This window comes from Triturus cristatus, chromosome 6 (genome assembly GCF_964204655.1).
Source record: "Triturus cristatus chromosome 6, aTriCri1.1, whole genome shotgun sequence".
In the NCBI taxonomy this organism is placed as follows: domain Eukaryota; kingdom Metazoa; phylum Chordata; class Amphibia; order Caudata; family Salamandridae; genus Triturus; species Triturus cristatus.
The window spans coordinates 1,327,617,244-1,327,640,398 of NC_140589.1; the positions used below are offsets into that span (position 1 = coordinate 1,327,617,244).

At 48.3% G+C, this 23,155-nt stretch overlaps 1 protein-coding gene across 2 annotated transcripts in view; it reads left to right on the plus strand.

The window, feature by feature from the left end:
* ATL2 (atlastin GTPase 2) overlaps positions 1-23,155 on the plus strand; it is a 653,233-nt gene that overhangs the window by 433,871 nt on the left and 196,207 nt on the right. For both annotated transcript variants that reach the window (XM_085612325.1, XM_085612324.1), the window contains exons 8-9: positions 14,874-15,012; positions 16,466-16,593. In XM_085612325.1, the coding sequence (XP_085468451.1) occupies positions 14,874-15,012; positions 16,466-16,593 (267 nt within the window). The remainder of the gene's footprint in view (positions 1-14,873; positions 15,013-16,465; positions 16,594-23,155) is intronic.

A 23,155-nucleotide genomic window follows, 5' to 3' on the forward strand; every position in this document is an offset into this window, starting at 1 on the left:
CGCAGCGCACTTTCATGTCTGTCCTCTGGAGTTGTGTATCCAAGATATTCAGGCTAGGATTCTGATGATTCAGCTTCAATCCTGAATTTTGGAGAGACTGAGGCTGCTGGCTCTCGTGGCCTCTTGCATTAGGCTGGTAGCGCTTGCCCACTGGCATATGCAGGTTCTGCAGTGAGACGGGAAGTCCCAACGGATTGAACATTAGGGGAATCTCTCCTACCTGGTCCAAATATCAGAGGGAACTGCAAAAGATCTGCAGCAGTGGCTGCCAAACCACGATTTGGTCAGCGTCCGACCACTCTCCTTCCCCACCTCGAACAGACTTGTGACAGATGTGTTACTTCTGTGTTGGGGCTGCCATCTTGGAAAGGTGGAGGTCAGAGGATTCTGGTCTCTGGCATTGTCTCAGTTTGACATCAACATGTTTGAGTTGAAAGCAATTTGCCTGGCATTGTAAGCGTTTCTTCTTTCCATCAAGGGAATGCTAGCTTAGGTGTTGGCGGACCGCACTACTTTTATGTGGTACTACAAAAAGCAGGGTGGGGGATGATCGACCCATTGTCAAGATGCCCTACATCTCTGGAGATAGCTGGAACGTCAGTACATTGCTGGTTGTAGAACCTGCCAGGATCTCTGAACGCCAGGGAAGAGGAACTCAACCATAGATGCCTCGAGGATCATAACTGGCTTCTCCACTCAGAGGTGGTTCAAGGTCTTTTCTGCGACTGGGAAGAACCTTGTGTAGACCTATTAACTACTGCTGAGAACGTGCACTGTCAGCACATCTGCACCCTGGAGTCTCCAAGGCGGCTCTCACACAGATGCATTTGAGTGGACTTGGGCCTCCTGTATGCCTCCCCACCGATACAACTTCTGGCCACAGTTCTCAAGATGATCAGGAACCACCGAACTTGTCATTCTTGTGGCTCCAGATTGGGCACAGAGTATGGTACCTCAAACTCCTGAGCATGAGCATTGGTCCTTAGATCAGTTTGCCTTTTTGGGAGTATGTCTTGTCACAGCAGCTGAGCAGGTTCCTGCACCCAAACCTGCGATTGCTCAGCCTTCATGCATGGAAATTGATCAGCAACTGACAGTCTTTTACCTCTCTTCAGACGTCTGCAATTTCATTCTGGTAGCCAGGTGTACCGTAACCAAACAGTACATGCCTACCATTGAGAAATTTCTGGTTTGCACTACTAAAAATATTGTTTTTTTTTTGTTTGTTTCTTACAGAGTTTTATATAGAGCAAACTTGACCCGAATCGGGTATCGGGGCGCTTTACATAGCACCAGTTGCATTACATGAGGACACATTCATTTTTGTTAGGCATGAGAAGATTAGGTGATTTGCCCAGAATCACAGGATGTTCAGTGTCATTGCCGAGTCTCGAACCCAGTTCCCCAGATTCAAGGTCGACCGCCTTAGCCGTTAGGCCAACTCCTCTCCCTGATTCCACTCTCTGCACCTTTGCCCGAGGTGGTTCTATTACCAGCCCTGCAAGTCTTATATTTGGGCACAGTTAAAGGGTATCTTTTCTGCCATATTGGCTTTCCTGAAGTAGGCAGATCAGCCCTCTCTGTTCAAGTCACCTGTGGAGACCCCAATGTTTCCTCAATCGCTTCATCCTTCCCCAGCTGGGACCTGACTTGGTTTTGTGATTTTTGATGTGTCCTGCCTTCGAGCCTATGCTCTCTCTTAACCAGTCTTTCTAGTGCCCATTACATTGGCCATGTGGATTAGCAATCTACAAGCTTTCTGTGCACCCTCTAGTACACCAACATTGTCCGAGACAAACTGGTTTTGTGAACACATTTCTTATTGCCGCCAAGTCTTAACTCCTTTCCACATGGGCCAGACCATCACACTGTCGACTAAATTTGCTCCGCCTCACCCTTCCAAAGAGGAGCTAGACTCAATCACCTGGACCCAAAAGCGCCTTATTTCTCTACATTGATTGTACCAAAGAACACCGGGTTTGCCAGAGTGAAGAAAAAGGAAAGCGTGCAGAAAGTGCCCAGTTCCAGTTGAATTGTACTCTCCATTAAAATCTGCTACGCACTGGCCAAAAAGGGCCTGAGGCCTTGTAGGTTCCTTCCACCAAAGCTGTGATCACAGTTAGCTGTTAGCTTGTGGAGTCCCTGTCCTGGACATCTGTCACGCTGCGACGTGGGTATCTCTTCACATGTTTACCAAGCACTACTGCCTGGATAGTGCCCATTCGGTGCTCCAGGAATCCCTGGTCTGAATCTACTTTCAGACCCACTTCAGGGGTAGTATTGCTTGGGTGTCTATTCTAAGGTAAGGAATCTGTGGCTAGAAATCAGTCAGATGAATAAGTTATCTTTGGTAATGCCTTATCTCCATCTAGCCACAAAGGTTACCAAAGGTAAGTAGCTTATTTTTATGGCCCTCGCACATGACCCTTGTTACCTTAATAAAACAATAGGAGATGAAAACAGCTTATTGCCTTCAGATTTGTTCCTCCATTGGTATATTGTAGTTGCAACCTAGATCTTGTGATTGCTCCAAAGCACCAAAGATATAGATTTCTTTTCATGGGAAATCAGGAAGCCTTGTTCGATTTCTTATAGCCTGTACTTTTAGTTAAAATAGATTGAAGTACTGCTGAACATGGGAAATACTACGTTTTATTTAAAACAACCAACAACATCCAAGTCTTTTCAATGTAAACAGCAGTTGGACTGTCATTCCCAGATTTAAGTTTTCAATTTTTGATGCTATCCCAGTCTCGATCGTCATCAAATATAGGTCCTGGAAGCTAGTGTGCCACACTTGTTTTTTTTTGTCTGTGCATGTCCCAAACAGGTGCATACTTCTACACCTCGCCCTCTAGCCGAAGGAAATTAGGCAGTGTTCAACAATTCCCTTTATATCACAGCTCCTTGCAGCAGTGTGAGTAGACTATATAATCGGACCCATTTTTCTCGGTTCCATGGGATCGCGGAGCAGTGAAGCCAGTGATCCTGTGGAACCTGGTAGTGAATATCTCACCCAAGCTATTCTTCCTTTCTTTGAGCTGGAATGTCCTTAGGAGTAACGTTTGTACCCACAGAATCCAAGTGTATTTTATGGTTGTGGACTCATTTTATGGTTATTGCCTCCCTGCACTGTGTTCTTACGGGCCATGTTCTTTCTCGATCAGTTGTTTACTTCCTCATTATGTAGCACTCTGGTGAGAATTTTCTTTCAAGCTATATAGAGAGGAATTTAATGCTAACTTCTTAATAATGCATGTGTTCTGCTTAAGAGTTCTTTGTGATGCTATTCCCTGGACGTTTCTTATGCCATATTCAAAATACTATAACTCTCCATGTCCAGCATTTGTTAGTATGCATTTCACCATGGCCCTGAATTGTAAATGTTGTTCATTAATTTTCATATTAGTAGGTGATGTGTTTATGGATCAATTTTTATATGCATTTCTTATAACTTACTAAATGATAGGGATTTTGAAACAATGTTAGTTTAAAACTACTGCAATTACAGATCATTATTGGTTCCTTTGTGAAGTGGAGATTTGTTCTAACACATTGATTTCCCCTTTCAGCATTTTACTGGACAGTAGTATTCTCCAGTATTGGATGTTTCATATATTCACATTTCTGATGGATACATCTGCCTGTGGATTCTGCACCTTTTGAATTACTCCAATGCACAGCATTCCACAGAAACTGGTCTCCTCCGCTCTCTACGTCGATGAGGACATCACAATGGAACGGCTCCACTCATGACTCCGCCTGACGTCATCGGAGCCATAAGAAAACCTCATCAGCGTACTGACGTCCGTTCCCTTTTTCCCGCGCTGTCTGCGCATAACGTTTTTTCCCCAGGCTCTCCATTTCTGGAAGTTTCTTTGTTGCTAGTGTCGCGACTTTGTTGCTGGAAGAAGATGGCTACAGTGAGGAAGTCAGGTTTCAACCCATTCAAAGAATGTGGGGGCCAGATGTCTATCACTGACCCCCATGAAGATTGTGGTGTCACTCATCGGACCACGACGTCGGGACATGCACTTCTTTGCTTTAGCCATGCGTAATTTGGCCTCCCTCTCCTTCTGCGCCTTTGGATTCATGTGCTTGCAAGAAGCAAAAGAGCTCCCAGGAGATCAAGGACACGCTCCAAGTCACCGACTCTGCACACTTCTAGGTCTTCCAAGAGACACAAGAAGAAGCAGCGCCATGGTTCTCGCGCCGCTCAACGAAGTAAGCATCTCTGAAGTCTGTGTCCCCGATTCCCAGAAAGTCATCGCAGGGATCAGTTCTCTCGGACTCGGTCACTGGGGTTGTTTGACCCTGTCTCCGAGAGCAGTGACTCCTCCGGCTCCAAGAGATCCAATGCCTCCTCCGCTTGCAGAGGTCAGCCACTCCACCTCTGGCTCCAAGGTCTCCAGCACCGCAACTGGAGCTGAATTCAGTGCCTCCCCAACGGCTCCAGAGCCTGTGATATCGGATCAGATGTATCCTGCTTTCCCGGCTCCGTGATCGGGACCGTCGCATTTTTTTAAATGCGATGTTTGGCTTGTTCACCGGAGCGGCAAACTCTACTGGTGCGCCTGTTGGCCCATGGGTCCATTGCCATATTCCCCAGGAAGCTTGCCACCTCACTTTCCCAAGGCACCACTCATGCCTTTCATGCCTATGGCTCCAGGGATTTGGCCTCTTCCGATGCCAAGATTCTCAATGCTGTTGCAGTTCTTGGAGGGGGCGAGCTTCTCTAGATGGTGCATCTCCAGCGCCGTCTGGTTCGGAACCAGCGTAGACTACCTCGAGCGGCTTCGAACTCCTGTTCCTGTGGACTTCCCTTCGACACCGATCCCGAAGTCACTGGCGCCGCATCAGGTGCCACAGACGCCGGTTTAGAGGATAAGGTCTCGGAGAGAGTCTCAGAGGCTGTTGGCAGACTAAGAGTACTGAGAGGAACATGGAGGGGCCGAGGAAGGAGAAATTGTAGATCCTGACCTGGATTTTGAGGGTTTGCAGGAAGCCAGTGGTCTGGACCCTTCTCCTGAGTGGGAGCTTTCATGACAAAAGGCTTGCTGACGCTGGAGGTGACCACTTATCACGCTGTAATCGGAAAGGCTGCAGACGTCTTCGAGTTGAGGTCTAATATTCTGATGGAGGTGCTCATTCCCTTCCACCATTTCAGAGCCTTTACTTCCCTTCAATGAGGCACTGACGGAGCCCATCCTCGATGCCTGGCAGAAGCCAATGTCCACTCCAGCAGGCTCCAGAGCAGTGGCCTGGAGGTACAAGGTGGCTCCAGGGGATCCTGCTTTCCTGTCCACCCATCCTTGGCTGTAAAGATTGGTGGTCCAGGCTTTGTGCTCTGAGGCTGTCTGCATGTTCTTTCCCATCTGCACCAGGGGATAGGGAGTCGGAGTGCATGGAGCAATCGACAAAGGGGTTCTTTCGGGGATTATGGCCCAAGAGTCCACCAATGCCTCATGCCTTTTGGGTTGCTACATACATGCCCTTATGGACTCAGCTAGGGAGATTGTCCTAAAGTTGCCAGAAGAGGTACATGGGCATTTCTCAGAGGTGTTGGATGCCCAAGCTGCTGCCCGCCAAGTGATACAATCTGGTCTAGACACGGCCGATTCAGTAGCCAGGATGAGGAGTCTGTGGCGACTAGAAGACGCGCATCATAGCGTGGTTCAGGATTCTCGCCTGATGTCCAGGCCACATTGCTGGAATTGCCTTTCAGTGGAGCACACCTGTTTGGGGCTAAGGCCTATCCTGTGCCGCAGTACTTTAAGGACAGTAAAGCCAAAGCAAGGTCTTTGGGGCTTCAGTCTCAGCCCAGGAGTTTTGGGCAGTTCTGCAAGTTTCGTGGCTTTGGGATAAACTTGTCCTTTTGTGCCAGGCAACAGCAGCCAAATCCCTTGTACAGATCCTACAAGGGAAAGGGCAGAGGTTGTCTGCGGCGTGGTACACGACCGCTTGTCGCCTCCTCTTCTGCCCCTCCATCTGGTTCATCATCCTAGAGCATACCTGTCCCATGGGAGGAGGGGGGTGTCGCTTTTTCTACAGCATTGGAGGTCTGTTACGACGGGCTCTGGGTGTTGAGCATTGTAGAGAATGGGAATACCCTACCCTTCTGGGATTCCCGTCAGGGATTTTGCTTGGAAGAGCTTCTTCTGCTTCTCCAGTAGGAGGTTCTGTCATTGTTGCAAAAGGGTGTGATCAAAGTGGTTCCGGAGCAGGAAAGGGGTCAAGGATGCTTCTCCCAGTACTTCTTCATTCCCAAAAAAGAACGGCTATTTACAGGCGATCCTCGACCTCAGGGTTTTAAATTTTTCCTCCAACAGGAGAAATTCAAAATGTTGACCCTGGCTCCGGTTTTTCTTGCGCAAGAAGGGAAGGGTGACTGAATGGTGTAGATCAATTTACAAGATTCGAATTTTCAAGTTCTCGTCCTGAAGTCTCATCGGAAGTATCTTCGTTTTACGGTGGAGTCTCAACACTACAAGTTTACGGTCCTTCCTTTCTGCCTTACTTCCGCACCTCGGGTTTTCACAAAGGGGATGGCGGTGGTAGCTTCACATCTCATAAGGTCAGTGATCCCGTTTGTTTACCCTATCTGGATGACTGGCTGCTCAAAGCAAAGTCACCCAGGATGGTGCTGCATTATTTGCAAGTGACAACGCAACTGTTGTTCGAGTTGGGGTTCTCGATAAATGTACCCAAATCTCACCCGGTGGCCTCTCAGTGCAACCTGTTCATAGGGGCAGTACTGAACACTTCTGTAGCCGTGCCTTCCTATCTCTACAGAGGATTCAAGACATCCAGGCTATGATTCAACTTTATCAGAATGGAGCGGCTGTTCCAGCCCTCATTGTCTTGTCTGCGCAGTCTGTTTGCTTCCTGCATACTGTTAGTCAACCGTGCATGCTGGCATATGAGGGCCCTCCAGTGCTGCCTCCGCAAGCAGTGGGTTCAGCACAACAGAGATCTCAGAGGTGGTCAGAATCTCCAGAGACACTGCAGCGGAGCTGCTAAGGTGGAGTGTTCCAGGCAAGGGAAGACGTTTCAACCTCCTTCTCCGGTGGCCACAGTGATAACGGATGCCTCCACTCTAGGGTGGGAAGCCCATCTGGGGGATCTGGAGATCACAGGTCTTTGATCTCCAGAGTAAAGATTGTTTCACATCAATCTTCTGGAATTGCGGGCGATACATTTGGCTCTCAAGGCCTTCTACCCGTTCCCTTTGCAGGCAGTCAGTTCAGGTCCTAACTGACAACACTACCATGATGTGATACATCAACAAACAGGGAGGAATGGGGTTGTATCTTCTATTCAGAGAGGCTTTGCAACTGTGGTCCTAGGCTCTGGTCCATCAGATTTGTGTAATTGCAATTCATCTGGCCAGAGAACTGAATGTGCATGTCCTTGTCCAAGTGGGAGAGCTGAGGAGAAAAGGTTCAGTGGAATGATGTGCAATGGGGTAATTCAAAAGGTGAGGAATCCACAAGCAGATACTGTATCCACCAGAAAAGCGTTACCAAAGGTAAGTAACTTGTTCTTCGGTCTCAAACTTTCTGGTGGAATTTGGCAAAGGAGATCTGTTATCCGTTTCGCTTGAAGATTGGGCTTAATTCTGCATTACATATTAATGTAATGTTAACCAGTAGGCATGCTAGACTTGTTTACTGCATCACAGATCTTCCTTTTACTTTGTCAGTACGGTCTTTACTGCTCCTCAGTGTGCGAGTTAATACTTGCTATTTTTCCATTTAGCGGCTCAATGAAAATAGGATGCAATAAATGTAGCTCCGTTCTTGGGGCAGCTGCTTCTCCTCTTCTGGAGTGAAGTCCCAAATATGAGCACTTTCATCATTGTTCAAGGCAGCTTCAAGTCACACCAGACCCTCCTTCATTTGGAGTGGGCTGCCCACTACCTGGATGCCGCTGCTGCCGCCCAGATACTACTGCTGCCCGACCAACTGCTTCCAAGGTAACAAGGTTGGCTACCCAAACATTTCGGCTACTGTGGTAGCGTGCAGTTCAGTTCAGTTCATGAAGCTTTATTCGGTTCATATCATATAATGACCATAAAAGCACACAGCAAAACTCGAATACAGAAATATAAACAATTTTTTTAAAAATCATACTTTTCCTGTAATAAATAGATTTGCAAATAAAACTAGCAGTATAAAAACATATATCTGGGGAGTTCATGTTAAAAAGCAACCTCATTGCATCATCCGTATTAAAAATGCCATATTTTAAAAACAAAGGTTTTAGAAATGTAATCCTTACATCCAGGAAGAGAGTGCAAATAAGCATAAAGTGCATACTATTTAGTTTTGAGTGTCCGTCACATGGGCAAGGGCCGACAGGATACCTTTTTTGTTGGGGAAAAGCCACCAAGACATGTGCCATTCCAAGCCTTAATCTCGTTAAGACAAATCTGTGGGCTGGGCGGGTTACCATATTCAGATACTGCTGAAATCCCTCATATACAATATATTTGTTGTAAATTTGAACAGTAATGAGAAAACCAGACCCTACTGAACGTTTATGAGTTCTAGATAACATAAAAGTATTTTTCAGATCTTGTTTAACAAGATCTCGAGGAGAGCTAGGATCTGATACCAAGTTCAGCCCAAAAATCATCTGGTAACTCTCAACAACAAACTTAAGCCATGGGATTTTCATGCAATTATCTAATTTAAGGCAATCCTTAATAATAAGTTGGTTAAACTCTGTCTCTTCCTTGTGCCAGATTGCTTTATAAAGCGACAAAGGCCTAAATGGGACAAGGTCACTCAGAAAGGTGGCCCCAACCTCTTTATGAATCAACTCTGTTGGGGCAGAAGCAGGTAGGCACATTAGTTTTTTGAGGAAGATGTTTTCTTCTTTCTGTAGACAACCAACATTGGAATAGCCCCAAAGCCCAGCCCCATATAGGGCAATGGAAACACTTTTAGCTTTGTATATCTCCATCATGTCTCTTATTCGTCTATCCCCTATCTTTGTGGCAAATTTAAATATGCCATAGGAACTTTTAATCATTTTCGTCCTAATATTCATTAGGTCCTGGGCCCAGCTGCCGTTATTCGTAAAAGTAACACCCAAATAACAATTTTTTTTAACCTGCTGTACTTTCACTCCTTCTATATAAAAGGCATGATTTTTACCAGTCTTGGCCCCGCAGATCATGACGTGGGTTTTGCTTTTATTAATCAGCAGCTTCCTCTCTCCGATAAATTCAGAAAACCGATCCATCAAACGGTGCAGACCAATAGGTGTCCGGGATAGGAGCACAGCATCATCCGCATAAAGCAGAACTGGCACGCTAATCCCGGCAACCTGGGGAGCATCGGCCTTGACTGTTTTCAGGATGGTTTCCACCCCATTTATAAATAAAATAAACAGCAACGGGGCGAGGACACAGCCCTGTCTTATATCACGTTTCACATCGAAATTAGGGGTACACTCCCCATTGGCCCCAAATCGTACACACGCTTGCATCTTATTATACAGTCGGCAAGAAAAAAGATAATTTCCTTGGGGGCGCCTAGTTCCAACAGGACTGACCATAGAAGTGAATGATTAACAAGGTCAAAGGCGCTGCTTAAATCAGCGAAGCAGAGGTACAAATTACCATGCATAGCTTTAGTAAATTTACCAATTAGTAATTCTAAATTCAAGCATTGGTCCAGGGTCCCGCGGCCCTTTCGGAAACCATATTGAGAGGTTGCAAGAATCCCATTCTCCTCCGCCCATGATTCCAATCTAGACAACAGCACCCGGCTCATAATTTTTACCGATGAGTCCAAAAGACTAATTGGCCGGTAGTTACAGGCTGATGCTTTGTCCCCCTTTTTGTAGATGGGGACAATAATTGAATCGCCCCATGTAGGTGGAATCAAAATGGTTACCGCTGCATTGAGGACCAAAGTAAGTATCGGTCCCCAAATTAGCGATTGGGCTTTATAGACATCTATAGGGACTCCATCGGGACCCTGGGCCTTCCCCCCCCTTGCTAGCTAAGATACTGCATTCCACCTCACGCAAGGAGATGTCTAGTGGGACCATGGGCCATTGTCTTTTCACGTTTTCATTCGAAATTCTATCTTGGAAAATAGATGTAAAGTGGGACACCCAGGCCTGACTCCCCACATTAGAAGAAAGTTGGGGGGTTATATCATCTTGTAGGAAAGAGGAATTAACAGTGAGCCAGAATAAGCGGCTGTCCAAAGTTTCTGCCGCCTGTGTTAAATTATCCCAAGCTTCCTGCTGTAATTCCTTCTTCCTTCTGATAAGTGCCATTTTATAATCATGTCTCAAAAGTGTGACTTGATTCTTGTCCCTCGGGGTAAATGCTAAAGCTTGTTTAAGTTGGGTGAGGAGGGCTGTGCAAGCGTGATCAAACCAACCCTTCCCCTTGACTTTCATACCCGGCTTATTCCCCGTAAATATGTTATTAATAATCGTATTGATGTTAATAAAATTAGTCACAACAGAGGTCGGTGAACACCCTGGTGTTAAAATAGCGTTAATACCTATCAAGCTTTTAGATATGATTAAGGGCACTATTACAGCAGATTTTTCTCCTTTCCATCTAAGCCTGGTCCCATTTACTCTGTGCGGCTCAATATTGCCTAAAATTCTTGGTGCCGCCTGATCTTTGCATTTCCAGGATTCGATTCGCATGATAATACAATTATGGTCACTCAAATCAGAGGTATCCCTTATCTTGATCGAACAATGGAGCACTAAACTGGATGAAACCATGATATGGTCAATGCTTGAGCTGGCATTCCTCCCTGTAAATGTAGGGATAGGATAAACACTTGCCTCTAATATAGGCCTTACCAGCTCTAAATCATAGGTTGCCATAACGTTATTAATAGCCTCCCCATAGGCGTTGTGTGGGAAATGGGGGATATTCTCACCACTAATATTTTGTACCCCACAAGCCCTTGAGGAGGACAAACCACAGATTGTGGAATTAAAATCCCCTAACCAAATAAAAGAAAAGATGCGTTTTGCTTCAGCTACAAGCTTCATGAGGGCACTGTCTAGCTCAGCTATCACATTGTGCCGGGAATTATTAAAAATATTATTATAAAAATTTATTAAAAGCACCTCTGTTCCTTCTGGTAGTCGTACCCAAAGAATTTGGGAGTGGGAACCAACTGACAAATGCTTAACAACCGACAATTTAAGGTCTACTGATATGAGGCAAATCAGTCCCCCCTTCGCTCTTCCATATCTAGACTCTAGGGCTTCTACGCTATAACATACATAACCTTCAAAACTAGGTTTAGCAGTACACCAAGTTTCTTGGAGACAGAGAATGTCAAATGATCTAATCAGAGTCTCCCATCCTAATTTGTTTCCCTTAGAAGGCCAGCCGGCTATATTCCAACTGACAATAGAGATACCCCCAAAAGAAAAATCCTTCGCAGTTGTATCCAAACTTCCTCCTACATCCGTAACCAGTTCCTGATTGTCCTCGGGGGCATTTACAACTATTACTCTGCTGTTAAAAACTTCCAGGCTATCATTAGCCTGCAGGCCCTCAGTGACTACCCTTATCTTATTGGGTTTATTGGATAGGTCACACCTAGTAATGGACAACTGGGATCCAAATACCTTCTGATGTCAATCATTCTGATCTAGGGAACTCAGAGATTGAAATCTGTTCTGGACAGGTATTTCGAATACTGGTCTAATATTGGGAGGAAGTGTTCTATCTCTATTGTTGGTATGATTAGGAGGGTAGGCTCTATCTCTATTAATGTCATGGGGCGTCTTGTTGAGATGGTTATAAAAATAACCTAGGGGTCGTGCAGTTATAGCAGTCTCATTCTGTGTTATGGAAGCTGCATTTAACAGAGCCGTCGCAACATGCTGAGGGTTTTGGAAATTAACAATGACACAGTCCCCCCCCCCTACAGGATTTCCTAGTATTTCCAATCCAACTGACCCTTCTAGTTGTTAAAATTTGGTCAGAGAATTTAAGCGGAACCCCACAGTGCCTATTTAGCCAAAAGATCGTTTTGTTTTTTAAAGAATCCTGCGACTCTGGAGAGGTTCTGGTCTGATTAGAATCTAGAGAGGGAACATTAAATAGGACGACAACATAAGGTGCACACTCAGGTGGGAGATCTACGGGTCGGTTGTTGTTATGTATAGCTTCTCTATCTGGTCTTGCAGTCACGGCAGGTACCTGCACAGAACTACTTAGTTTTGGTGCCAACACTCCACTCAGACTAACTGGTGCTGGTGCTGCTCGGACCTGCATCGCCCGGCTACCCGTTTGAGGACCTGGTGTGGCTACTGTCGCAGAACAGGTACTATCATTAATTTGTTTAGAGACCAAGTCACCTCCTGGGCCATCTCTCCCAGGGGGCTCCGGATAAACTATCTTAGTCGAATGCCTATCTAGAACACTCCCTAGTCTAGATACTTCAGCTGATAATTGGTCAATTTTGATAATTAGTGGTTTGACAATTGACTCAAGTTTACTCTCTAAAATACCAACTAACAAATTAAATTGTTCGGTATTGATAGTCACTGTATTGTCCTTAACCAGTGTGCCCTTATCACAAACATTGTTCTTTGGTACAGATTCAACTTTTTTCCGGGTGGTATTTCCTCCCCGTTTGATAGACGCTTTTCTGCATTCCCTCACTGAACGCAGGGCCGGCGGGCATTGCTCTGTTATAACCTCCGAGGCTACTACTGCAACCTCAGTCGGAGCGCAAACATCTGAAATTTCTATGGGTAGGGCTTCAGAGGTACAGCCAGTGACCGCTACCTCAACAATATCATTAGTATCCTTGTCCAGAGCTCCCAGAGGTGGTTCAGACAGGCTTTCTCGTCCTAGAGATTTCCTTCGGTCACTATTGATTTTACTCACAACTTTAACAAGATAGTTGTCCATGATTGATTTTTGTTTGGACATTATGGGACGAGTGGTTGTTCCAGCGAAATCGAGATGTACAGTCTGGGGGTCACAGGGTATAGTTCAAAAATACTTTAGGACCACATACCTGGGGAGCACACTCTAGTTCCCGAAATCTCTACTGCTAACACAGCAACCTCGCAGGCTACCAGGAACAACAACCATAGGGGGAGGCCCAGCCCGGCCTCGTTCGGTCCTCTGAGGGCCACAGAGGGCCCGCCCTTTGCCCGGGCTTCGCCCGGCGCGTCCCGCGAAGCGGGCCTCTGCGATGTTTGTAGGCGCCTCCTGGCGCTTGCGCAGCATCAGCTCAACGCGCCGCCGCTGGGGCTGCCGGGAGTTCGAGTTCCGGGGCGGCGACGCGGAAGATTGACCCCACTGCTGGCGTGCAAGATTATGGCTCCCTAGGACTCCTGGCGGCGGCAGCGGTGGCAGCGTGAACCAGGCAAGGTGAGTTAGCTGCTTCCCCCGCGTGCAAAACAAGCATGCAAACGAGTGAGAGTGGCAGCCCTGGCAGTCCAACACATCAGGGCCATGAACTCTGCGCTACTTTCGCAGCCTTCTCTCTTCACCTGCCCCTCCCCAATGTGGAGGCCCTCCTCGAAATGGACTTCCTCACTAAGGTGTACACAGACATCCCGTTGTCGTCCGTCTCTGCTCTAGAAATAGGCCAGGGTAAATGAGGCTACTGGAGACACCACTTGGATTCCGTGCCATGAGCTCCCTGCTTATAGTTGTCAGAGGTTCTCTAGCATTTTCAAGACTCAAGTCTCAAACGTTATTACTTTAATTTTTCTCAATCCTTGCTGTTGGCGGCTGGTGTCAAAGCTTGCTCTCCATTTGCCCAAAGCCACTACGGGTAGGCCCACCCTGAGGGATACGTACTAGGTGTCTGCCAAACTCCACTAAGCACTCATTCACTGCCCCCTAACTCCGCTGTCCATTACCCTTCAGGTGCTTTATGGTTATAGGAGTTGGTGTATGGCTGGAGCAGAGTGGGACAGGGGAGCGAGAGAGAGATGTCTCAAGGCCTCTGTTGGTCGCAGCTGCTCCATATCTGTGCTGTCTGGCAGGCTAAAGGCGGCAAAAGACGCGTGTAGGTGAGTCAGTGGAGGTGCGGTGATAAGGGAGTCATAAAAGGTATCTATACGGTTAGATGAATGGCCATGTGCTGACAGGCCACTGGAACATTGAGGCTGCTGATCGCTGCATTGGAGCCAGAAAAACTGTGAAAGCAACTGCAAGGCTTGTTTGGGCAGGGCTTGTTCATCAAGGAAATCTCACATCTGACGTGCAAAGTGAAGACCCTCAGGAAGAGAGCACCCAAGGAGATGTAGGGTTGAAGGCTAGTCTCAGACATTTCGACTTTTAGTGAGACATGTTCCTGAAGAGTTGTAAATTCACTTGAAACCATGTTTCAGAGTATAAGATGTTAGCATGTGTATCACTGCTCCGCTGATAATATTTTTTCATCCTTGGGAACGTTTAATCTTTCATAAGAGTAATTTGAATCCTGTCTCAGCTGGCAAAATCAAAGGGCCCTGGACCAGTGATGGTGACACTTCAGCACATTATTGCCTGTGCATCGGTAATGTAGTTTAATTGTTCGGTCAATTGATGTAGGATAGTCAAGTCTATAGCAATTTGAGGAAGATCTGTCAGTCTGTTCCCAGTGAGATCTTTTGACTAGCCTCTGGAAGTAAACCTATTTTATCCATTGCATTGAAGAAATGTTTGCTTTTCATGTACTCATTACAAAGAAATGTTAGATAAAAACAATTATTGGGTTAAGTGCACAGTGAGGTGAAATGGGTTAATTTGTATTGTTGCATCAAGGTATCCTACATATTATGTATCTTGTAGGACCAATACAGCCTAATATTTGTACTTTGAAAATGAAATCTGGTGAAATAGATAATTTCTTCGTATTTCATAGGTAAAACAACACCAACATGAAGAGCTCCAGAATGTAAGGAAGCACATTCACTCATGTTTCACTAATCTTGGTTGTTTCCTGTTGCCACACCCAGGTCTTAAGGTTGCAACCAATCCAACGTTTGATGGAAGACTAACAGGTAAGATGTTTGCTACTCTATCCATCAGTTTATTTGTATTAACAATTTATTTGTTCCATTGCTATCTCGTTAACTTGTGTTTGTGATGAAATTTTGAAGGCAAACAAAGATATAGACCTGCTTTTGAAGTAATTAAATATTTGCAGGTATTGCCAGTAAACTTCAAAACTGTGTATGTTCTGGAATGCTATATAGGAAACATGCCCTGTCGTCCAAATTGCCTATTTGACCACTGCATTAACTTTTTGGTTGTTGAGACTGCATTGGGGTCTGTTGGGGTGGAGGGGCTGGCTGGGAAAGGCTAGTCTTTCACCTTACCATGTGGAGCCCAATATCCCGCTATTGGATATGTTAATATAGTGCCTCTCATATAGAATACTTAAGACAATCCTTCACCTTTGGTTCCAAGGGGCCAGAATTTGTCAATGTTGCATATAGTTATCAATCAACTTCTGGAGGCAGTCAGCCTTTATCCTTAAACTCTTAAAGAAATCCTTCTATTCCGATTCCCAGACAGGCGGTTCTTCAACATGCCAGTAGGTGTTCTGGTAATAGGCGGGGTCACGCTGTCTGTGCAGCTGGCAGGTGGACCAGCCAATGCAGGGAACTGGATGACGTCCGCACTCTTTGTTGACATTAATTACAACATACTTTGCTTTTGGGGACACAAGAACCTCCGATATCGCTCAAGGTGCTGGTGTTGAAGGAACTTTCCGGGTTCCACTACAAGATATGGTAGACCAACGCTTTGCTTAATTTGCTCAGCTATGAATGCGAGAAGGGCACTTTATGTAATTTGCGAAAATTATTCAAATACGTGGGCCGAACTCCGGATGCGTCAGAATTGGTAGAGATCCAACACTGCTGGACCTATATTGGACTCATAACCAAACGGTCATTGAAAATTCATATAGATTTCTATCACCTGGAAGAAGTTAAGCAGCGTGAAAACGTTGTTTCATTGGAGAGGTAGAGACTAATGCATTTTTCCAACTGTACCCTACAAAGACGTTTGAAAATCTCGCATTCTGAATTGAATCTCATGAGGGGAAACCTCTGCTCTTTCTTTTGAGAATGACCCAAATGGCCTTGAAGTGCTTTTCACGTCACCAAATAAGCAACTCCACACAATATTGCAGTGCTGTTTAGAAACCATAATGGAAAGCCAATGCACAGGTTTACTATGCTTAATTCTATATAATCCATATATGTACCATGGCAACATCTGTCTGGCTTGTTATGCCTTTGAAGTGTTTTAAGTACTTTGTATGGCATTGTAGGTTAGGCGAAATCTATAAAATTTCTTGTTTGGATAGTCATTTAGTCCATAAGTTAGAAATACAGAGTTAATATGAACCTGTTCAAGTCTGTGGTCCAGCAGATGGAATATTTATTGCTTTCTTGATCCGTATGATACCCTTTTCAGCTGTTGATTTGTATTTCATTATTACAGACATAGATGATGATTTTAAAAAAGAACTTGAGAACCTGGTGCCGTTATTGCTTTCAGCAGAGAATTTGGTAGAAAAAGAGATCAGCGGATCCAAGGTGACCTGTCGAGATCTTGTAGAGTATTTTAAGGTAGGTAACACTTTCCTTACACTTTTGATAAAGGACAATGCTATATTTTTCTGCCATTTACATGCATTCTCGCTCTTCGGGGGCAATTTGCTACTGCATTTAGTCTATTTTTTTAATAACGATCTGAATTAAAATATTGATAGTCTTTATATTTGTATTGGTGTTGTCTCGCCAATCTGCCTGCCTAGAAGATATTGAACCCTTTTCTTCATGAAAATAGCTGTTTTTATGCCTAGTTATGCCGTTTTGAGTTAGAGCATTAACCCTCCCCATTCACATATGTGCCGAGGACTAAGGCATTAACCATTTGGTAGAAGAATTCTCTGCTAGTAAGCCTTTTTAGTGAAAGAAGCTTTCATAAAAATTTCTCCAAGCTCATTTCACGAACGAGCGTTACCCTGAACAGAGATGTTAAATGCAGGAAAAGATGGAGTGAAGAGATAATCCATTGGTAGCACAGTCAAAATGTCACTTTAAAACATTTCTTCTTCAAACCAAGTGTGAAGAATGAAAAAGTTTAATGTAGTAATTCACATACAATTGGATAATAAAGCCATTATCACACCTGAAAGCCCAAAAAAAAACATGTGGCCTTTTTGTTTGTGAACATTTCACCCCCGCACTGGTGAATATATGTACACACTATTCCAGACTAACCGATCTACAGGTTGAGTGGGGCTATTATGGTGGTACAGGCCAATCCCAATTGGCGAGAGATGATTTTGCAAAAGGCAGTGTAATTTGAGATTGAAGTGCTGCCTACAACTTGTTAGGCTGTTCCCATACTTCATTGATGAGACTTGAACTAGAGGAAAGAACTACTGGTAATTCCGAAAGACTCTAGTCCCTGGCCTGATCTCTGGGGCCCAGTGCAGCTTAAAGTGGAACATGACAAAAAAATGAGATTTCAATAGGATCACCAGTCGAAGTCTGACTGGAAATGCATGTATTTGTTTAGCTTGCAATAGTGGTGACGATGAATAGGAAGCTTGTCATTTGATGCCTTTTTTCCTCTCACAAGACCGTGTGACAGGGCTGGAGAGAGTAGTTAGTTGTGATTGGGTAATTAACTGTGAAGCAGGAGTTTTAGGTATGTTTTTTCCTTCATGCTGTCCCTCCCTGCTTTGCCTCTATCCCCCATCCATTCCCCATTTGGTGGATGTAGTCCTATTGCCTTCATGTAAATTATATGGGAGTTATTTATAAGAAAAATACTGTTGCCTTAAAGTGGTTTGAAGGTTGGTCATGGTGGGAGAGGGTGTAGTTCTTTGTTAGGTGGCTTTGCGATGTCACTGGTTGTTCCTTTCAATAAGCAGTTGCACTATGAAGTTAGATCAAGAATTTACTCTTGAGAGCCGCGCTATTATGGAATACTGTTCCACTGACCTGGAGCTAATAGCTCTTAGATCAGTAAACTTCTTAATCTGAAAGAAACACGTTAGTTAGATTCCTCACCTTAGAATATCCCCAGGCGTCAGACTGGATCCGGAAGATTTTTCGTCAGCAATACCCCTTGCGAGTCGCTAGGCGTCGTCTGTGGCTCCGCGTCCGGCGTTGTGCGCCGGAATGACGTCGTCGGAGTACTTAGACGCCGCCCTCGCGCGCTGACGTTAGTTCTTCTTTTTTCCGCGCCAGTAAGCGCAGATCCGGGAGAGCTACCCCTTTTAGTCTTTTTTGACTACGTTTTTTGATCCTTTTTGATCTTGTCTCGACTCCGGTAGGATGCCTGGTTTTAAAGCCTGTGCTGACTGCAAACGCTTGATGTCGGTTACGGACCATCACCGCCGGTGCCTTTACTGTTTGGGCCTCGACCACGACGCGGAGTCGTGTTCGGACTGCAAGGCCCTGACCTCGAAGGCTAGACGGGAGCGGTCCCGTAAGCTTCTCGAGCTTCGCCACTCTGCTCCGCGCCCCTCTCGATCCCGGTCCAGGAGGAGGTCCAAGGATCGGTCGCGGAGCCGCAGCCGACGTCATCATCGATCGTCTGGCTCCAAGTCTTCGGGTAAGTCGAAGCACTCCAAGAAGTCCAAGAGGCGACACCGCTCTTCGGACTCCCCTCGCCGGTCGCGCAACTCGGCCGAGGGTCAGGGTGGTTCCACCCCCGCGGCTCCAGCGGCGCCGCAGGCGCCGCGCAAGTCCCCATACCCGCCGGTCCCTGGGACTGACGCGACACCGGCGGAAGTCAGTGCCTTCCTCTCGGCCATGAGGAACCTGGCTCCGCCGTCGACGCCCGCTGGCGCGCCTTCGGGCCCCGCGGACCCGACTGGGCAACCTTGCATGCCGGCGGCTCCGGCGCCGTTGCCGGCTCTGGCCTCGACGCCGCAAGTGCCCGAGGGACCCGTCCCCGCCGGTCGACCTAGTCACGCCTCCTCCGCCGGCGTCGACACCGGTACCACCTCCGACGCCGGCTCCGCTCGGCGTCGAGCCCCAGTTCAGCCCCGCTCCGGGCCCGGCGCCGTTACGGCGTCTATGGACTCCGCGTTCGGCGCCGCTGGAGACACATTATGTCTATCGTCCGGCTCCGATCCTTCCTCCTGCATACCAGGAATCGGATGACGGGGGCGAATGGGAGGGATCCGAGGATCCTATGGCCGTTCAGGCTCAGCTGTCACAGGACTGGGCAGATGAACTGGGGGAGGCCAGTGGTCTGGATACCTCTCCAGACACTGGATTCATCTCTCCTCCGACTGTGGCTTCGGAGGAGGGTGCTGCTTTCTCTGTGGTGCTGCGCAAGGCGGCCGCAGCCCTTGGGCTCGAGCTACCTGCCGTGGCTGTGAGGACTAACGTCCTCACTGAGGTGCTTCAGTCTGCAGCAAGCCCCACTGAGCCTCTGCTGCAATTCAAGGAGGCCCTCAATGACGTTCTGCAGGGCACCTGGTCCAAGCCCTCCACAGTCCCTCCTGTGGACAGGAACGTCGCCAGGCGCCACCGCCCTGCTCCGGCGACCCCAGTTTTCTGTCCCAACACCCTACCCCCGAGAGCCTGGTTATCCAGGCTTCTACCTCCCAATCCTCCTTCCCGACCGCTCCGCCGGACCGGGATTCCAAGAGACTGGAACAGTTTGGCAAAAAGCTGTTCTCCTCCCTTAGTTTGGGCCTGCGGTCCTTGAACACCGCCTGTCTCTTGGACCGTTATTCCCACTCTCTGTGGGATACGGTGGAGGACGTGCTGCCCCTGTGTCCGGAGGAGGTCCAGACACGACTTACCCAGGCTCTGGCCGATGGGAGGGATGCAGCACGACATGCTATCCGATGTGGGCTTTACACTACGGACTCGGTGGGTAGGGCGATTTCTACCATGGTGGCGCTTAGACGTCACGCCTGGCTGCGGTCCACGTCCTTTTCGGGTGATGTCCAGAGCACTCTCATGGACATGCCCTTTGATGGCACTCACCTTTTTGGTTAGAAAGCGGACAGTGCGCTGAATCGCTTTAAGGACTCCCGGGTTACGGCCAAGTCCTTGGGCCTCTCGGCCCCACGGTCGCAAACTTGCGCCTTTCGCCCCTTTCGTGGCCAAGGAAGGGGTGCCTCCTCACGTACGCCTAGCCACCAGCCGCAGAACCAACCTGCGCGCGGACGTGGTTTCCGCCGAGGCGGTTCTGGAGGACGACGCGGTCAGCCCACATCCACCCCGGCAGCATCCGCCTCAAAGCCTTCCTAGTCCGAGCTTTCAGGCCCATTCCACGCCAGTGGGCGGCAGAGTTCGCCATCACCTGCTCCACTGGCGGTCCATCACATCGGACAGGTGGGTGCTGCAAATCGTCCGAAGGGGCTACTCCCTCCCCTTCGAGACGACCCCTCCAGCCATGCCACCGCAGCACCACCGTATCTCGGGGGATCATTTGAATCTTCTCCACGAGGAAGTTTCGGCCCTCTTGGCCAAGGGGGCCGTCGAGCGCGTTCCGAGCCCAGAAGTAGGTCGTGGTTGTTATTCCCACTACTTTCTGGTTCCCAAGAAGGGCAAAGGGGGCCTACGCCCTATCTTGGACCTCCGGAATTTCAATGCCTTCCTCCGGAAGGAAAGGTTCAAGATGTTAACCTTGGCTCAGGTTCTAGCTGCCCTAGACCCGGGAGACTGGATGGTAGCTTTGGACTTGCAGGACGCATATTTCCACATCCCCGTCCTGCCGGCCCACCGGCGTTACCTGCGGTTCATGGTGGGTCAAGAGCACTTTCAGTTTACCGTGCTCCCCTTCGGCCTTACCAGTGCCCCTCGGGTGTTCACGAAAGTGATGGCGGTGGTCGCAGCTCATCTGCGCAGATCAGGGGTTCCAGTCTTCCCCCTATCTCGACGACTGGTTGTTGAAGGTGGGCTTGCCCCAGGCAGTCGTCTCCCACCTCCAGACTACGGCGGATCTCCTGCATTTGCTGGGGTTTTCCATCAACGTGCCGAAGTCACACCTGAGTCCCTCTCAGAAGCTCCTCTTCATCAGAGCGGTTCTCGATTCGGCGCAGTTCCGGGTCTATCTGCCGGAACAGCGGGTCCGGGATATTCAGGCCCTGATTCCCATCTTTCGGCCTCTATCCTGGGTTTCGGTCAGGCTAGTGTTGCGGCTTCTGGGGCTGATGGCCTCCTGCATCCTACTAGTGCATCACGCCAGGCGGCGCATGCGGGCTCTGCAGTGGGACCTGAAGTTTCAGTGGGCCCAGCATCACGGCAACCTGTCCGACCATGTCTTGATCTCGGAGGGCACTGCACAGCAGTTGCAGTGGTGGCTCACGGACCGCGATTGGGTCACGGGCAAGAGCCTCTCCCTTCCCCCAACCGGAGCATGTCGTAGTGACGGATGCGTCCCTCCTGGGATGGGGTGGCCATATGAGAGAGGCGGAGATCAGAGGCCTCTGGTCTCCGGCGGAGTCTCGCCTCCACATCACCCTGTTGGAGTTGAGAGCGATCCGACTTGCACTGAAAGCCTTCCTTCCCTCTGTCAGGGGAAGTGTTGTGCAGGTGTTCACGGACAACACCACCGCCATGTGGTATTGCAACAAACAGGGCGGGGTGGGGTCGTGGACCCTTTGTCAGGAGGCTCTGCGCCTCTGGACGTGGCTGGAATACCAGGGCGTCACCCTGGTGGTTCAACATCTGGCGGGCTCTCTGAACGCCAGAGCAGACAAACTCAGCCGCCGGTGCATGATGGATCACGAATGGCGTCTGAACTCCGAAGTGGCGCAAGGTCTCTTTCAGCAGTGGGGAGAGCCTTGGTTAGATCTATTCGCCACCGAAGAGAACGCGCAATGTCAGCAGTTCTGCGCGTTGGAATTTCCAAGGCGGCACTCGCTCGGCGACGCTTTTCGTCACGAGTGGAGTTGCGGTCTGTTGTACGCCTTTCCGCCTATACCACTTCTGCCCAGAGTGCTGAAGAAGATCAGGCACGACCGGGCCCAAGTCATCTTGGTGGCCCCGGATTGGGCACGAAGGTACTGGTATCCCGAGCTACTCAGTATGTTGACCGATCCTCCGATACGTCTGCCCCTTCGGGAGGATCTTCTGTCGCAGCAGCAGGGGACGGTCCTCCACCCGAACCTGTCCAGCCTCCACCTCCATGCGTGGAGATTGAGCGGCGGCAGTTCATGCCATTTGACTTGCCTCCTGAAGTCTGGGATATCATTCTGGCAGCCAGGCGTCCCTCCACAAAGACTGTATACGCCTGCCGGTGGAACAAATTTGTGGCATGGTGCACAGCAAAGGCTGTGGATCCCCTTTCCGCCCCTCTTTCTGAGGTTCTCCTCTTTCTTCTTTCTTTGGCCCGGGCACCTTGAAAGGTTATCTTGCGGCTTCCTGATCAGCCTTCTCTTTTCAAGTCCCCTGTCGTTACACGCTTTCTAAAAGGCATTACTCACACGTTCCCTCCTGTCCCTTTTGTAATGCATCAGTGGGACTTGAATCTTGTTCTCACATTTCTAATGTGCGCTCCCTTTGAGCCTCTTCATAATTGTCCTTCGTCTGCTGACGCTTAAGATTGCTTTTCTGGTGGCCATCACCTCGGCTAGACGGGTGAGTGAGCTCCAGGCTTTATCATCAAAGCCTCCTTTTCTCTCTGTTCATCCGGACAAGGTTGTCCTTCGGCCTCGTCCCTCCTTTCTTCCGAAAGTGGTGACCCCCTTTCATCTTGGGCAGTCTGTCACCTTGCCCACCTTCTTTCCGCCTCCGCATCCTTCCAAAGAGGAAGAGAGGCTCCACCGTCTGGACCCAAAACGTGCGCTCTCCTTTTATCGGGACCGCACAAAGCAGTTCCGGGTGGACGACCAACTTTTCGTTGGATACGTGGGTGCTAAGAAGGGGAAAGCTGTGCACAAACGGACCATCTCTCGGTGGGTCGTTTTGTGCATCAAAATTTGTTATTCCTTGGCAAAAAAGGACCCTCCTGTTGGGCTGCGCGCCCATTCTACTGGGGCCACAGCGGCTACTACTGCTTTGGGACGGGGTGTCCCTTTGCAGGACATCTGTCAGGCGGCGACGTGGGCTTCGCTAAACACGTTTGCCAGGCATTATTGCCTTGACAGCCAAGTCCGGAGGGATGGCTTCTTTGGCCGTTCTGTCCTCCAGGACTTTCTGGTGTGAT